Source organism: Oryza sativa, chromosome 10, assembly GCF_034140825.1.
Source record: "Oryza sativa Japonica Group chromosome 10, ASM3414082v1".
NCBI classification, from domain to species: Eukaryota; Viridiplantae; Streptophyta; class Magnoliopsida; order Poales; family Poaceae; genus Oryza; species Oryza sativa.
Window position 1 is genome coordinate 18,769,035 of NC_089044.1, and position 18,367 is coordinate 18,787,401.

General features: G+C 41.9%; 1 protein-coding gene across 1 annotated transcript; it reads right to left on the reverse strand.

Annotated features, from left to right (window-relative positions):
- Positions 1 to 1,014: 1,014 nt before the first annotated feature.
- On the reverse strand, positions 1,015 to 7,105 carry LOC4348920 (double-stranded RNA-binding protein 6-like). Its single transcript, NM_001423065.1, has 3 exons — positions 6,658 to 7,105; positions 3,462 to 3,681; positions 1,015 to 2,588 (listed from the first exon to the last, which is right to left on the reverse strand). Exons 1-3 carry the CDS (start codon positions 6,901 to 6,903, stop codon positions 1,510 to 1,512), a joined length of 1,545 nt encoding a protein of 514 aa, NP_001409994.1. The 5' UTR covers positions 6,904 to 7,105; the 3' UTR covers positions 1,015 to 1,509.
- Between the last annotated feature and the right edge of the window lie 11,262 nt (positions 7,106 to 18,367).

Here is an 18,367-nt window from a genome sequence, read left to right on the forward strand (position 1 = left end):
AGAGCAAAAGTGTTGCCTACGTGGCATGCGGTCAAACGCAGTCAAAGGATGTTTGGACCGGGGTGGTACATTAAACCAAGTTCATGGATCTAAACATGCAGTTTTCAAGTTCACGGATCTAAGTGACACCACCACACAAGTTTAGGGACCGGCCATGTATTTTACGCAAAAAAAGTTATTTAAAGAGACGTCTTTCCCACCAAATCTCGTTTTATAAATCTCTTGCCGGTGAAATATGTGCGTTGAGTGTTCCGGACCAGAACGTTGCTAGAGCGACATAATTTTTGGCCATCTCACACCACAGTACCACCACTACTGCTGGGGTTAATCTCTCCCCTGCACCGTTGTGGTTTGTCTGTTTTCTCGTACAAGCAGTCAAGCAGATGCAGGCAGCACGCATGCATTGGCATTGGCCGCCCTATACGGCAGCACCGGCGGTTGGGTCAGCACACTGTAGCCGGGTCAAAACCCCCAGTAAGCCACGCCACCAACGCCTGTATCCCCAGCTGCTGCTGCTGCGCCACATGCTCTCCATGCATTGCAAAACCCCAAACCCCAGCTGCTGCTGCAATCCTGCAACGGCAACTTCCTCTGCTCCTTTCTGCAGAGGAGAGGAGAGGAGATCCATCGCTTCATCAGCAAGTGAGCAAATGATTATGGGTCTTTGTTTTGTTTTCTTGCCGTTGATTAGTAGCTGTTTAATTTAGTACTTACGGGGTTTGGATTGGAGCTCAAGCAGCAAGTACCAGCTCACAGGTAGGTAGGTTTGTGGTCACCAAGCCAGAACAGACAGACACTTGATTACTTTGAGCTAACCCCTCCCTCTCCCCAGCCCTGTTGACAGGCAAATGATGTGATGTTTTTTTAAGGTAAGACAATGATGTGATGTTAATCGCGGAACTGAAGCAACCGTAAGCCACAACCAGCGGTCCCAAATTCGCTCATGGCCAAGAAGGGTCAGGGACCAGCTGCCAGTACCATGCAGCAATTTCTAACATCTCACACACTCATTCCGAAAGGACAAAAATTAGTGAGAAAAGATAGTTACTTCTACAGCTCTACTATCACCAACTTCTAAACATCAGCATGGCAAAGCAGGAGTATAATAGTAATAAGAGGATTAGGAGAATGACTAGGAGAAATTTTAGGAGGTAAAACTGCCGCCACATAATTTCCTTCCCTAGAGGCAACAACAATATCCACCTCATCATTGGGGGTAAAAGCAGACCACCAACTGCATATCCAGGGAAGTATAACCAACCATCCATCTCCAAACAACGGGCAAACCGCCTACCACTGCATGTATGTCTTGTCCATTTTTTTCCCTCTCTTCTGAACAAAAAAAAAAGCTAGGTGTCCCCTACGAGAAATGCAGCTTGCCCAGCGCCCCTAATCCGAACCAAAGGCAAACAAAACTAAAACAGAAAAGGGATGTGCATAGGAGGAGGCAGCTAATTACAAAATCTGACAGAAGATGACGCCCCATTCGTTCGTTGACGCTTTCTGAAATTATTTGAGCTCGAGATGCCTGATGATGTCCTCCACTTCTTCAGCATCCACCGGGAGATGATCATCCTTGGCGTCAGCGTTGTCGGCGTTGGCGGTCTTCAACTGGGTTTTCGGAAGAGAGTCCGGCGATGTATCAGCCTTGCATTGCACCACAGAAGAACCAGCAACAGGTTGTGAAGCTTCCTTGACTTCAGCTGGAGCCTCAACCTTAACCGGAGGCCTAATCGCTGGCAATGGAACCACCCCCTTACCGATTGACACTGGTTCGTTCCGAGGCTGGAGTTGTACATCCTTAATCTGAACAGGGATCGCAGGTGACAGCGCTTCCTTCGGTGGCTGGGATTGTACATCCTTTATCTGAACAGGGATCACAGGTGAAAGGGATCCCTTAAGAAGCTGGTTTTGTGCATCCTTCACCTGAACAGGCATCACAGGTGACCGGGTTTCCTTTATTTGTTGGTGTTGCACATCCTTTATCTGAACAGGCATCATAGGTTTCGGCCCTTGGACTGCTGAAGGAGTAAAAAGAGGAGGAGCTGGCCTGATGCGAACCGGGGAAGCCATTCGAATTGGCGGCGGGTGGCTCATGAGAGGAGGAAGCTGTTGTGTCCGCGCACCTGGGGGTGGGAGAGGTGGAGCAGAGAAAACAGGGATAGAAGTCCTGACTGTGACTGGAGGAGCCATGCTATGGCAAGGCATACGGAAGTGCCCAACTGGGACATAAGGAGCCGCCTCTGCAGCGGGGAACCTTGACCTTGGATTTGGACTTTCAGTTGGCCGGAAAGGAGTCTGTGATGCTGCATCAGACGCTGCTGGCGACTCTGGCCTTGACCTTGAATTAGACTTGGGGCGAAATAGAGGGAGAATCTTCGAGTAGCTGGAGTGAGAGGATTGAGGAAATGCTGTCCTCCTCTCGGGCTGCATCGGAAATTTCTTTGGGAAGGGTGAAGCATGTGGATTATTGGCCATCGCCATCTTCTCCTTCAGGCGATAGTTGAGAAGAGCTCGAGCAATCCTGATCTGCTCCTGCTCATCATTGCTCTCAGGTTCATTTGATGAACTCGCTTCCTGACGTACCACTGTTCCAAATAGGAGAAATAAGTGGTATTATGCAATAGTAATGATACAATTCAACATATAACTGACATAATAACATTGTAAAGAAACTCCATAGCATTAAACCGAAAAATGAATATGGACATAGAACTTTCAGTAAAAGTTCAAATAAGTACAGCTCCTCTGTACAGAAACCCCGACTAACAAAATTTGTGTGTGCCAAAATTGTGGCATTAACGGAAGGCAAACAAAAACATTCCTACCATGATAAAGTGGCTTTAAACATGAACTTTCTTGCAGTCATTTAGTGTTACCTTAATGTGGTTGCAACTTACATGTCCGGAGGAATGAATAAAGGTTTTGTGTGATCCTAAGTGTACGTAACATGGTGAGAAATGTGGTGTTAACAAGCAACCTTGATCTAATTATTGTTCATACTAAATCAACATTACTTTAGAGTTGCTTGTCTTTTCCCAAGATAAGATCCAAAGTTGTCATATAATTCCTCCTGCTCTAATCAAATTGTCTAATATGGATATTACAGTCTATGGAGCATGGACCAGTACATGTCAACAACAAATTATCATCTAATCAGGTATTCTTCCACACAAACTAAAACAAACATTATGACCGCTAGATAAGTTCAAGCGCACAACAAACAAGTGCACCTAGCTAGATAAGTTCAAGCAAATCATTTATATTCTGAAGGACCTAAACCAAAACAATCACTTCTAAAGCCACAATGAGCATTTCTAACATACTGCAAAATCTTCCACACTTTTTTGTCAAACATGATTATTGCAGGAAAAAATTGAACTAGAAATGGCAACACTGTTTGTTTAACCAATGGTACAGTGGAACGAACTATGAAAGGAACTGGTGACAGTCACACTCACATTGTCTCAGAGAAGACCAAGCTGCTGAAGCAGCATTTTTTTCAGCTTGTTTCTTGTTCTTAGCAGGATCACCTGTAAATGTAATCCCAGCTAGCTCTACTGTGCATGTGAAAACCGGAAGGTGGCCAAGCCCAGATCGCTCTGTTGTATACGAAGGCAATGGTGCTCCAACCCTCTGTGCTACTTCCTGGAGAAGGTTCTTGTAAACCCCTGTTTCGTCCTGTTTAAGAGAAACATATCACAGTATGTATTAACTGACTGGAAAATTTACAGTACAAACCAAGGAATGAAACTTGTGGGTGCCAGATCATATTGCAAGGTAACATAAATCATAGAAAATGTAAAAGGTTAACAGACAGCTTGGCAAAATAGTTCATGACAGGAGTACAATGATGTCCATGTTAGCTAGTTAAACTTCCATTAATACTCAGTCTTGATTGAAACAGAAGTAACCAAATAAAAAAAAAGAAGAAAAGGCACCAGAATCCTAAGGAAGATTGACTTCTGGATTAAGGTATTGCTGAACAGAACAATACTTCAAATGTAAGGATAATGATTTAAAAGAGGTTAAATATGGGGGGTGTTAGTTGAGCAGTCTGTGAACTGATCAGGTGATAATAAAGGGGCAATGAATAAGAAGGAACATCTATCAAACTAACAGAAACATACAAGTCAACTCCAAGTTAGCTAGGTAATTTAAGGATAAAATGAACCAAGCTTTTTTCATGTATATTAGTTAATAAAAATTGATACAGAGTGCAACCATCAGCACTTAAAAGACTGTATTGAGTTGACCGCAAGTTCAATTAGATTAATGAATCAGATGATACTTTTTTAGCATTGAGTAGCATATATGTAAATAAATTTTCAAGACACAAAAAAGAAATGCTATCATATTCATGGCAGCAGTACTGGAGTATAAGTGTAAGAACAATAGTTCCATGTATAGTCAGCTAGTGAGTTTACTATATCACTTAATTACTTACAAGGCCATTGTTGACTTAGTCAATTGATATGGTAACTTCTTCTGTAGTTAAATATTTCTTTTAGAGATAATGACTGATTTTGAAAAAAAAAAAGACAGATCGTCTAGCAAATGGTCAAATCAGTTTCTGTCAGTCAAAACCCTCAGTACTAGTCAACTATGAGGAGCTTTGAACACGCCTAACATTTGACCAGTTCTTGTTCAAAATCACTGTGACAACTAGCAAGCTTTTCTATTTTTGCAAAATTTTAGTTATTCATATTAAACGCCAACTGACAGCCGAAGTTTTTTTTTACAATGGCAATAAACAGTATGACCTTTACAAACAAGAAAATCTGATACCAAATCACCCCCATTTCAACAAAACGATCTCCATGCAGACCAACACACATCGGTGGCGGTCGCACCAAAAGGCCCAGCCTAAAAAGGCAAGAACCAAAGCGACGCCCCCGCACCATCACCACCACCACCAACAGCGACACGCACCAAATCCTCCCACGGATAATTTCCAAGTCCCCTTAAAGCCAGGACAGGGAGAAGCAAACACCGCACTAGCTAGGGCTGAGGCGGCAGCAGACCTCACCACATTCCCCCAATGGCAGCAGCACCACCATGGCACCATCCAACCATGAATCCATGATCCATCATCCATGGTGGCAATGGTTGCAATGCACTACAACACCTCCCGCCATCCATGGTGGGCTGTGTGGGGGCCTGCCCGCCACTAAATTTCCCCCGGGCCCACTGCCATTGACCTGCGATGCCGGGTTAGGTGCGGGCGGTCTCCAATTCAATTCCCCCCCTCACCCACTCCCACGCCCTCGCCATTAATACCACCACTATAAAGACCTAAACCTAATCTCTACTCCTCCCTCCTCCATCTCCTTTCACACTAATCTCCCCCCCTACGCGCTCGCTAATCCCACTACCACCCTCAAGTCAATCAACAATCGCGTATTCTCCTCCTCCTCCTACTAGTAGTGGACTAGTGGTAGTGGTCGCATACGTGTTCTCATGGAAGGCTAGCCTTTCACTACCAAATGAGTCAAGTTCATACGGCCAGTTTTTAATTGCCCCCTCATTAATGCGCCATTATACGTAATCAGGGTTTAGCGGTTAATGGCACGGAGACTTTCGTGATTAGTACTCGTACTACCGATTTCCACACCCGCGGTAATTAATTAACGGCGTGAAAAGGGAAAGAAAAAAAAAGAACGGAACCCTAACGGTAATTCCGAGGCGCGGGGTGTTGCTCCTGCTTCTTTTATTACCGCTGCGAAAGCGGCAATTAATGCGGGGTGTTAAATTCAAGTACCGTCGCCGTTACGTCGCGAGAGAGAGAGAGAGAGAGAGGAGCCCCATTTAACGAGAAATTAAAAACGGAGGGGGATTAATGGCCGGCGCGGAGTACGAGCTGATTAAGAGGCTTAATTGCGCTTAGTACACCGTGTTAGTGTGGGAAGTAAGCTGTGGTGTTCATTAAATTAACTCCGTGTCAAGGTAAACAAATTACGGTGTCAGGCTGTAGTCGTACTAAAAATAAAATATGGTGGATATTTGTTTATTTTAAAATAACGAACTGATTAAAAATTGAACGAACTAGTACTACTCGTACAGTGGCTTTTTCCATCGCTCGGAATCGAAGGAATCCCCACCTTTTGAGAGAGGAGGAGAAAAGTTTGCGGAATTTTTTGAACGCGAAAAAGATTTGCCACTTTTTCTCTCTCGCTGATTACTTGCTCCCAGTTCATGCCGCTGACGAGAGAGAATTCAACGGAAACAGATTCCCTCGAAGCTAGGACCGACGAACACAGAACAAGTGAACAACTCGGGTGGTTTCGTTGAGAAAACCTTCGAATCCGATCGAAAGTAGAGAAAACAAAACGGAAGGAAAAAGCGTTTTCGAGCCAGATTTCTCCCGTGTTCGCCAACATTTTGCTAAAAAAAAACATCATAAAATGTCCCAAACCCTCGCGGCATGAACACCCAATCACCTAGGCACGGATATAGCTCACGACAATTCCACGACGAATCGTGGCAGCAACAACGGTAGCAGCGATGATTCGAGACGATCAAACGAGTAAGAACCCTACCAGATCCCCCAAATTCCGCCATGAGCAGCAACCACAACAAGAGGGGAAAAACGCGGCGAGGAAAGGAGTTGACGAGGAGAGAGGCGGTCAAACAGAGGGGAGGAGGGCGTGGGCGTACCAGGATGCGGGCGGCGAGGGAGTAGGAAGGGCCGCGGCGGGCGAGGGCGGCGAGGGCGACCTCCGCGGCGGCGTGCTCGGCCTGGCGGAGCGTGGTGAAGAACCCGGGGCTCTCGAACTGCTCGCCGTTGAAGTTGACCGCCGCCTTGAACCGCGGCGCGTGGTCCGGCCCCTCCCGCAGGCAGGTGTACGCCGGCAGGTTGAAGCAGCTCCGCTGCGCGAGCTCCTGGAGCTGGTTCTTATACATCGCCGCCGCCGCCGCAGCCGAGGCCGGCCGCCGCACCTACCCAACCGCCGCCGCCACCGCCACCGCAAGCCGCTCTTCGCCCCGGGACCCCCACCGCTGCTTCTAATGCCGGCCGCCGTGGCCGGAGAAGGAGGAGGAGGTGGAGGCTGCGCTGCCGCGAGAGATCTACCGAAGGAGGAGGAGGAGGAGGAGGGGGGAAGTGTGGAGTGAAAGGAGATGGAGGGGAGCCGGTTTATATTTTTCTTTTTCTTTTGGATTTATTTTTCGAGGATGTTTAATGCGGGTGCCTGCGGTTACTAGTTTGGCTGGCAGGGGTGAGGATGACAGCTGGGCCCGCATACACTCTTTTATTTTTATTTTTTTTTACCATTTGTCAAATTTAAAAGGATTTGCTGGTTTAAATTTGAAAGGATCGGCTGATTTATCATTCTATTCTATGGTTTGTAATGGCTTTGTCTTAAAAAAAAAGTTCGACTTCAACGTGATTTTTGTGGTACAAAAAATAATTTTCCTCTCATTCTTGGCTTCCAAATAATAATTATCGAAAAAGTGAATGTATTTCAGTATATGTGAGTACTAAAAAAATACACAAAATGAATAACACACGTAATCATATCTTGTGCCGATTTAATGTACTAGAATAAATATTTCAGTGCTCCTATTTCTAGCCGTTGTTAATTCTAGCTGTTGTCCATGTGTTTTTAACCGTTGTCAATTCTAGTCGTTGCCTAAGTTTAATGCGCCATGTGGAACATCAAGTTTTATTTCTCTTAAAATGAGTTTGATATTCTAGCTATTGTTGATGTTTAACGTGACAGGTGGAACACCAAGTGATAAGCATATTTTGGAGATATAATCGTTTAATGTGCTGAGGAATACGTTTTGAAATGATTGGATATATATTTTCTACTGATTACCATCCTTATTCGGTGTTCGTTCCCATTTTACACATTACAATCGTTAAATAGGGAAAAATATCACCTTATTTAGCATTATCCATCTATTTTTGAGAGGATACTCTGATGCGAGAGATCTACCGAAGGCGGAAGTTGAGAGGAGGGGGATTTTGGAGTGGAAGGAGATGGAGGGGGAGACAATTTTGTTTCTTTTGGATTTATTTTTGGAGAATATTTAATGTTGATGCTTTGCGGTTACTAGCTAGGATGGCAGTGGGAGGATGATATGTTTTAAAAGGATTTAAAATTGAAGAAAATCACTTATTATCATTTTATCCCATGGTTATGAACTTATGATGGCTCTCTATTAAAAGGAGTTCGATTTGAATATTGTTTTTTCTGTGATATTGAAGCGCTCTCTCTCTCTCTTAAAAAATAGATTGATTTAAACGTTGGTTGTTGTACTATTTTTTTTAATTTTATCCTACGATTATGATGGCTCCTTTTTTTTATTTGAAGCGTTGGCTCTTGTGATGTTGAATTCTATTTGTTCTCATTTTTAGTTTTAAGTACATACCTTTACTGATATTGAATTGCCTCCAAACAATGGGTGCTAGATGAGCGGTTGCATTCCAGAAGACACCAATAGTAACACATATGGTCTGAAAATCTGTTATTGGAATGACACGCATCATCACAACTGTCCTGATTAAATGTACAAGATTAAATATTTCTTGTTGCTATTTCTAGCTGTTGCCAGTGTTTAACGTGCCAAGTGCAATATTAAGTGATAAGCATATCTTTTAGATATGGTCATTTAATGTGCTAACGAATATGTTTTGAGAAGATTGAATTCTAAACTAATTGTCATTGTCATTTAGAACTATTCCTATTTTACAAATAAAAATGGTTTAATAAGGAAAGTATCACTTTATGGAGCACACATCCATCTATATTTTCTTTGTTATTTATATGTTGGGATATAAGAAGGCTATTTGAGAGGAGCGGGAGTGAAGTGTGGAGAGGAATGTGATTTAGTTTTGTTTTTTACTCATTTTGTGGAAGGAGTTAAATGATGGTGACGATGATTATAAGGTGGTCTCCCTATGGAAGGATGATAACTGGGAGCTGGAAAAATGCCACACTTTTATTCGTCATCAAATAGTAAGGAAAATGTGAAGCCCACTTTTTTGTCCATGATAAACATTCTCCCGATAAAAAAAGTTTGATTTGAACATTGATTTCTAATATTGAATTCCTTTCTCTCCTTTTTGGTTTTAGATAATTGCTTAGCATCAGATTATTCCCAAAATAATTACAGATGCTAGAGGTTGCTACAAGAGAACTATCAAAAGAGAATGTGGAGGACGAGGAGGCAGTGAAGTGTGGAGTGGAAGGAGATAGAGGGGGAGGCGATTTATTATTATTTTTGTTATGGATCTAGTTTTGGAGGAAGTTTAATGCTGGTGCCCCCACGGTTACTAGTTTGCTTTAGGTAATTGTATTTGCTCATATTGAATTGCTTCCAAACAACAATTGTGTGATTGCATTTCAATATACAAGAATAGTAACAAATTATCTCAAAATGTACCAACTGTTCAATGACATGCAACACCACATATTGTCCTGATTTAATGTAATAAAATATTTTTTCCATGATCCCATTTGTAACCGTTGTCAATTTTAGCTATTGCTAGTGTTTAACGTATCAACTGGAACAAAGTGATATCTCTCTTAAAATGAATTTGATTTGAATGTGATTCTTGTGGTATTGATTTTTTTTCTCTCATTCTTTGCTTTAGGTGATTGTATTTGCTCATATGAAATTGCTTCCAAACAACAATTGCCATGCAAGTGATCGCATTTCAGTATACATGAATAGTATCACATTCTCTAAAATGTACCAACCGAATGACACGCACCACCACATCTTTTCCCGATTTAATGTACTAAAATAAATATTTCCATGCTCCCATTTCTAGCCCTTCTCAATTCTAGCCGTTGTTAGGTGGAACACCAAGTAATAAACATATTTTGGGGATTTAGTTGTTTAATGTGCTAAGGAATACGTTTCGAGTTGATTGGATATATGTTTAATATTGATTACCCTATTAGGAATTGTTATATTTTATATTGATTACAATGGTTAAATAGGGAAAAAGATCACCCTATTGAGCAACATCCATCTAGTTTTGAGAGGCTATTTGACGGGAATAATCCCCTCGCCGGAGAAGGTTGCTCTACTACGAGAGATCTACCGAGGAGGAGGAGAGGGGGATGGTAGTTTGAAGTGTGGAGTGTAAGGAGATGGAGGGGGAGACGATTGTTTTCTTTTGGATTCATTTTTAGAGGAAGTTTAATGATGGTGCTCTCGGTTACTAGTTGGGTTGGTAATGGGAGGATGATAGCTAGGCCCGCATACATGCCTTTTGTTTACTATTCATCAAAATTAAAAAGATTAAATATTCGCCCCGGACCCTCCCCCTCCCCCCCCACTGCTGCTTCTAATGCCGACCGCCGTGGACGGAGGAGGAGGCTGCGCTGCTGCGAGAGATCTATAAGGGGAGAAGGAGGGGGTGAAGCGTGGAGTGGAAAGAGATGGAGGGGAGCCGGTTCATATTTCCTTTTTTTCTTTCGGATTTATTTTTCGAGCATAATTAATGCGGGTGCCTGCGGTTACTAGTTTGGCTGGTAGGGTGAGGATGACAGCTGGGCCCGTATACACTATTTTATTTATTTATTTTACCATTCGTCAAATTTAAAAGGATTTGCTGGTTGAAATTTGAAATGATTGGATGATTTATCATTATATCCTTTGGTTTGTAATGGCATTGTCTTAAAAAAAAGAGTTCGACTTCAACGTGATTTTTGCGGTACAAAAAATAATTTTCCTCCCATTCTTGGCTTCCAGATAATAATTGTCGAAAAAGTGAATGTATTTCATTATATGTGAGTACTAAAAAATACACCAAATGAGTAGCACACGTAATCATATCTTGTGCCAATTTAATGTACTATAATAAATATTTCAGTGCTCCTATTTCTAACCGTTGTCAATTCTAGCTATTGCCTATGTTTGACGTGTCATGTGGAACATCAAGTTATATTTCTCTTTTATTAAAAATAGTTTGATTTGATTGTGACTTTTTAGGTATTGATTTTTTTTCTATCGCTCTTGGCTTCAGGTAATAATATTTGCTCATATTGAATTGCTTTCAAATGACAATTGCCTCTCATGCATTTAAGTATACGCGAATGGTAACGCAATCTCTAAAAATATACCAATTGAGTGACACGCATCACCACATCTTCTCCCATTTAATGTACTAGAATAAATATTTGTGTGCTTCTATTTCTAGCCGTTGCTAATATTTGACGTGCCAGGTGGAACACCAAGCGATATCTCTTCTAAAAAGAATTTGATTTGAAGATGATTCTTGTGATATTGAATTTCTTCCTTTAACTCTTGGCTTTAGGTGTTTGTGTTAGCTCATAGGGAATGCTTCCAAACAACAATTGCTAGATAAGTGATTGCATTTCTATAGACGCGAATAGTAACACATTCTCTAAAAATGTACCAAACACATTTTACCACATCTTGTCTCAACTTTATATACTTAAATAAATATTTTTGTGCTCCCATTTCTAGTTGTTGTCAATTCTAGCCATTGCCAATGTTTAACGTGATAGGTGGAACACCAAGTGATAAGCATATTTTGGAGATATAGCCGTTTAATGGGCTAAGGAATACATTTTGAAATGATTGGATATATGTTTTCTACTAATTAGCATTCTTATTCCGTATTGTTCTCATTTTACACATTACAATTGTTAAATAGGAAAAAAATATCACCTTACTTAGCATCATCCATCTATATTTGAGAGGTTGCTTTGATGCGAGAGATCTCCTAGAGGAGGAGGAAGTTGGGGGGAGGGGGATTTTGGAGTGGAAGGAGATGGAGGGAGTGGGGGGGATTTTGTTTCTTTTGGATGTATTTTTGGAGAATGTTTAATGCTAGTGATTTGCGGTTACTAGCTAGCATGGCAGTGAGAGGATGATAGCTAGGTCCGCACACACGTCTTTGTTTATTGTTCATCAAATTTTAAAGGATTTAAAACTAAAAAATCACTAATTATCATTTTATCCCATGGTTACGATGGCTCTCTATTAAAAAGAGATCGATTTGAATATCGTTTTTTTTTTGTGATATTGAAGCTCTCTCTCTCTCTCTCTCTTAAAAAGAGTTTGATTTGAACGTTGGTTGTTGTAATATTTTTTTTATTTTATCCTTCGCTTATGATGACTCCTTTTTCGATTTGAAACATTGGCTCCTGTGACGTTGAATTGTATTTCCTCTCATTTTTAGTTTTAAGTATGTACCTTTACTAATATTGAATTGCTTCCAAACAATGGATGCTAGATGAGCGGTTGCATTCCAGTAGTAACACATGCTCTGAAAATATGCTATTCGGAGTGACATGCATCATCACACTTGTCCCGATTAAATGTACATGATTAAATATTTATTGTTGCCATTTCTAGCTATTGTCAGTGCTTAACGTGCCAAGTGGAATATTAAGCGATAAGCATATCTTTAAGATATGGTCGTTTAATGTGCTAACGAATATGTTTTGAGAAGATTGAATATATTTCTAAACTAATTGTCATTGTTATTTAGAACTATTCCTATTTTACAAATAATAATGGTTTAATAAGGAAAATATCACTTTATGGAGCACACATCCATCTATATTTTCTTTATTATTTATATGTTGGGATATAAGGAGGCTATTTGAGAGGTCTAGCGGAGGAGTGATGTGTGGAGAGAAGGTGATTTTGTTTTGTTTTGTTTTAGGATTCTTGTTGTGGAAGGAGTTAAATGATGGTGACCACAATTATAAGATGGGTTGCCTATGGAAGGATGAAAACTGAGAGCTAGAAACATGCCACACTTTTCTTTCCAATCAAATAGTAGGGAAAATGTGAAGCCCACCTTTTGTCCATGACAACCGTTTTCCTGATAAAAACGTTGATTTGAACATTGATTTCTGAGATTGAATTTCTTCCTTTCCTTTTTGGTTTTAAATAAGTTCTTAGCATTAGATTATTTCCAAAATAATAACAAATGCTACATGATGTTATAAGAGATCTACTAGAAGAGAATGACGAGGACAAGGAGGGGTCAAGAGTAGAGTGGGAAGGCATGGAAGGGGGACGATTTATATTTATTTGTTTTGGAATTATTTTTGGACGAGCAGAAAGAAAGAGAAAAAAAGGGTTACAAATTTATAGATAGTTGTAACACAGGCTCCAACAAGTTGTGTATGGCTACGACACGACTGCATGAGCTTTTAACAAGTCATATATGAGAGAGGGGTGGGTCAGGTATTAATCGTATAGTATATATATCCATAGTTAACTGTTGTATAGGTTTGCTAGATTAATTACAAATAATGTGTCAATTTCTATAACTAGCGGTTGACTATTGAACTTGCTCTTACAGTAATTTATTGTTAATACTAGCAGTAAACCTTAAAACTCAAGAAAAAGACGTACAGTACACTTTCTACACTTACTCGTAGAATGGATGCCCGCACTCCAAGAGAAATTTATGATATTGTTCGTATTAGTTTGATGTTGTTCATATAACGCCAAATCTGATTTTGCACGATAGATTTAACTAAGTAGCACATATTTCGAATGATTTAATCTTAACATACACGCACCCTTCTATTTCTCTTTTAATAACAACCACCGAGGAAATTTCTCTTAAAAAAAACAACCACCGAGATACTACGGATTTAATATCACCACGTCATTGTACTAGGATAAAATTGTGGGATGCGGAAAAATCGTTCCTCTCGTGTACTAAGTTTTTACGTAGGCATCACCACAAGTCAAAATCACTCGTATGAAATGGGTAATGTCTAACTTTAATTTTTGTAGTATTAGAGGTGGGACTCTCATACAAAATTCGGAGAATTGAACTTTCAAATAACTTGTGTTGGAGCTGGAGAATCCGAACACTGCCCGTCCCTCCCGCCCCTGACACTCGCAGCGTCATATATACATCGTACAAGCAGACACCACCCCCATGGTGTCACCAAGCTGACTCCAGCAACAGTTGCGGCATATGCCGTCTAGCTAAAAAGCTTTGGCAGTGAACCAACACAGTCCACAGAGCCCAGCCACCGGCCGTCCATTTCGAAGCAGGCCAGATAATCAACGGCTGATCCAGACCGGCCGCGCGCGGCTCTCGTCTCCCCGGCACGCGCCGCTGCATTCCCCGCGCGCGACGGCGAGCATTTCCACCGGTCGCCGCACGCGCGCCGTCATGGTCGTCGTCGTCGTCGACAACGGGTGCATTCTAAAGAGCTAAGGTGGTATTCTTTTCTCCTGAAAATAAAGATGTAGTTTTTTACACAAAACGATGTGGTATTAACGTATGATTGATTGAGTTTTAATTATTACAAACTTGAAAAATAGATTAATATGATATTTTAGAGCAACTTTCATATAGAAAGTTTTCGCACGAAACACACCATTCAGCATTTTGAAAAGCGTGCCACGAAAATCTTAATCTTCATCCAACTCTTCTTGGAGAAAAGAACAATACCTTAGTTGTTTCTTTTTTTATTACCACGTATGAAAATTTTCTAAATAGAAAATGGTCTATAAATTAAATAGATATGATAATTATGTTTCTCTAATTAGCTAAAACTATATCCCTAAAATATTGTGCCCGAAACACATCTTTTCCTTCGTATGCGTGCTAGTACTACCATATATGAACGCTGCTATACGTCGACGCAGGCGTCCGACCAATGTACGACTTGTGATAGATCACAAACTAAAAAAAATCATCTCGCGTATATGTCGTCGTTGTGGTCGTACAAGAGTCGTACATCACACTCATATGTATAGCATTTTAACTATGTATTCTGTATAAATCTTGTTAATTGACAAGTACTATCTCTGGTTTAGGTTATAAGACTTTCTAGCATTGCGTACATTCATATATATGTTAATAAATCTAGACATATATATGTGTCTAATTTATTAATATATATATAAATATGGATAATGCTAGAAAGTTTTATAATCTGAAATAGAGGTAGTAGTATATTAATCTGGATATAGGCTACCGATTAATGTATAAAAGTTAACTTTTTTATAAACAAAGAAAAGTGCTACGTTATGAATGGATAGTACGTATACGACGGGTACGCCATGATCGATGGGTAGTAGTAGTATTTGTGTGTGTGTGTGTTGACTACCAGAATCGATGTATACGTATGTACTAGTATGACGTGCGACTGGAAAAGTATCGTGGAGACTAGCAACAGGGCACACAGCTAGCCATACGTGCAGGCCCAGTTTGTGGTTCGAGTTCTTGGCTGCCTTCAGCTGGTGATGTCTCTGTCAGGCTGTGTAAAATGTGTGCGATTGACAGCAGGGTTTACGATTCCGACATGCCCACATTAGCGAAATTCGGAATTTCACGAAATCCGGTGAAAAACTGATAAATTCCGAATAAATTTCATAAACTAAAATTTGAATACAAATTCCCTGAGTTTGCCGATAAGTTCTCGAAAACCGGTCGGTTTTGGCGAAATTCCGATCGAAATCATCGAAATTTCGATCAGTAATTTGTAATAGAGGTAATTTGCTGAAATTATTTCCTTTCCTGATGTAAGTTTCAGTAAATACACACAATGCATCATTTTTTTCGAAAATTTATATCCAGTAGGTTCTATGAATATCAAAGTATTTATAAGATTTTATTTGATTTTTTTTCTTTTTTTATCAATTCAAATTTGAATTTGGATGAAACTCCTCGAAATCTCAAACGGTTTCTACTTCCGAGCCTCGTCGAAACATCGAAATTTCGCGAAATCCGACCGGATTTCGTCGGAATCGTAAACCCTGATTGACAGTTCAAAGTTCAAATCTGCTTTGATCCATGCTACTAGCTTCTCCACTCCTCCTTAGGCCATGTACAACACGTGACCCTGGCCTGTGGTCTCAGAACTCCACGTCGGAGCCGAGCCAAGCTGGCACGAGTTTGGATGGTCTCGCAGGCTATCAGTGAGCTTGCAGAGGAACCGGCGCAAGCGCTGCGCCTGGACTCGGGAGCCACGAAGCCACAAGCCGAAGCCTCGTGTTGGAGGAGTCGGCGCCCCGCGCGTTGCCTCATTCCGTCCTCCTATGCCGTGGTCGTCGTCGCCTCGCTAGATCTGCCGCAGCTGCCGTGGTCGTCGTCGCTGCTTCCCGCCGCCGCCAGATCTGCCGCCGCCGCTTCCCCGTCGTCGCTGCTTCCCGCCAGCGGATCCGGTGAGCCCGCTGCCGCCAAGCTCGCCACGCCGTCAGCGAGCTTGTACGTGCCATCGTGGGTGGAGCAGGACGGCGGCGTCGAGGAACCGCCGCAGCCAGATCCGGCGAGCCCGCGCCCGGATCCGGCGAGCGCGCCGTCGTGGGGGGAGGAGGACGGCGGCGTCAAGCCATCTGCCCTCACCGCTGCTCCCCATCGCCGTCAGATCCGCCGCCGCCGCCACCGCTGCTCCCCGCCTTCGCTAGATCCGCCGCCGCCAGAGCTCAAGCGGCGCCGATCTGCCGCCGAAGGCAGAGGGAAAAGAGAGAGCGGCGAGGGGAGGGGAGAGGAGTAGAGCGTCGGTGGAGAAATCGAAGAGAGAGAGAGGGGAATAAAAAAGAGAGGGGGATGGGAAGAGGCTGACAGTGGGTCCCAAGTTGTTTAGGGGTATACATATATTTATTTTGGTTACTATAGGGTTCAAAATATAAAGTTTCAATAGGTTTGATAATACAAGGGCTGACATATAAATAGATAGGGGCTGACATGCAAAATACGTTTTGGAGTGGCTTCCACTGTGGGTAGTGTGACCTTTGTGTGGTTCTATCCTACGTGGCGTCTTGAGACCACAGTTACTTATGGCTACCATTGTACATGCCCTTACGTAGTCCCCCGTCTTAGAAAAAACCAACTTAGGCTGCGTTCCTATAAAGGAAATGGGAACCAATCTCCGGCGCATAAAAAACGGAGAGGTCCATTAGCGCGTGATTAATTAAGTATTAGCTTTTTTTTCAAAAATGGATCAATATGATTTTTTTAAAATAAATTTCGTATATAAACTTTTTGCAAAAAACACACCGTTTAGCAATTTGAAAAGCGTGTGCGTGGAAAACGAGGGAGAGGAGTTGGGAATATGTGGTGCTGAACACACCCTAACCACTGGCTCTAAATCATCTATAGTCAACTTAATAACTAATTCATACAATAGTTACATGTAAACATATATTATATAATTAATATCTGGTCCCACCTATCATACACACATGCACCTTGTAGTCTGTGGTGCAGCTGCTGTAGCCCGCTGCCCTTCTCGCTCATTTTTTATGTTCTTAAAATATATTTATAGCTGGCTTATAGTCTGCTATTCTACCTGCTCTAAGGGACACGAGGGAGAGGAGGTGAGAATGTGACTTCACTTATTAGGACAATCAATTCGTACGACTATTTATCCAAATTCGTTATTCTAGATAGAGTCATATTCCAACCTTAATTGATTTTTTTTTGATTGAGGGAGTCCGCCGGGTCGCCGGCCAATGCCAGCGAAGAACTCGATTCCCCCACCTGCTGTCCGTTCATAATCGATCAAACCGTGCTCCGGCTTTTAATTACAGTCGATGAGATTTTAATTCCGTTTCAAATGTGGTGCAGACACTTCCATATGATTTTCGCTGCGATTTCTAAGGCAGGAATCACTTTACCAAGAGAAACTAGAAAAAAAAAACCCAAAGAAGTAATTAATTGTTGTTTAATTACCAGAAAACTTACTCGGTCAAAACTAGTGAAAGGTTCAGCTAAACCCACTCATGCTTCTTTTGACCAGACCTTGGAGATACCGAGCTTAGTAGACTAATTAGGTTAAAACCATATTACCCTACATCTTTTTATTAGCAAAATGTTATGCAATATGTTTGTATGATGTTGGATTCGTGGGCCATACAGCGTGGTTTTAAATCCTAGTGCGTATTGTGCATAAACATGCATGTGTGTATCCCTATTTGATGCAGAGACCGAAAGTAATTTTTTCATTACCTAAGAATATGTGGTAAAATCAATGAATGTGTTTCATTGCAGGTCTGGACCAAATCGTAGTCCTGGATTACAGTCACAGAGGAAACAGAGGTACAGTGGAAGTGCATGTGTGCTACAGCGAGGCTCAATTGCTCAAGTATGGCCAGATGCCATCGCCCAATGGGCTTTTGGCCCAACACATCGTATGCATTTTCAAGCCCAAAAATGGACGCGTGCTGCCTCGCTGCTTGGGCCCAAATGGTCTTAGGACCAGATAAAGGAAAAAGTGCACCCAAGGTCCCTCAACTTATCATCGAGATACAAAATCGTCCCCCAATCGCAAAACCAGATACCAGACGTCCCTCAACTAGCAAAACCGTTCGCTTTAGATCCCTCGGTGGTTTTGACCCCGGTTTTGTCTGACGTGGCGGCCGAGTCAGCGTGGGACCCACGTGGGGCCCCACATGT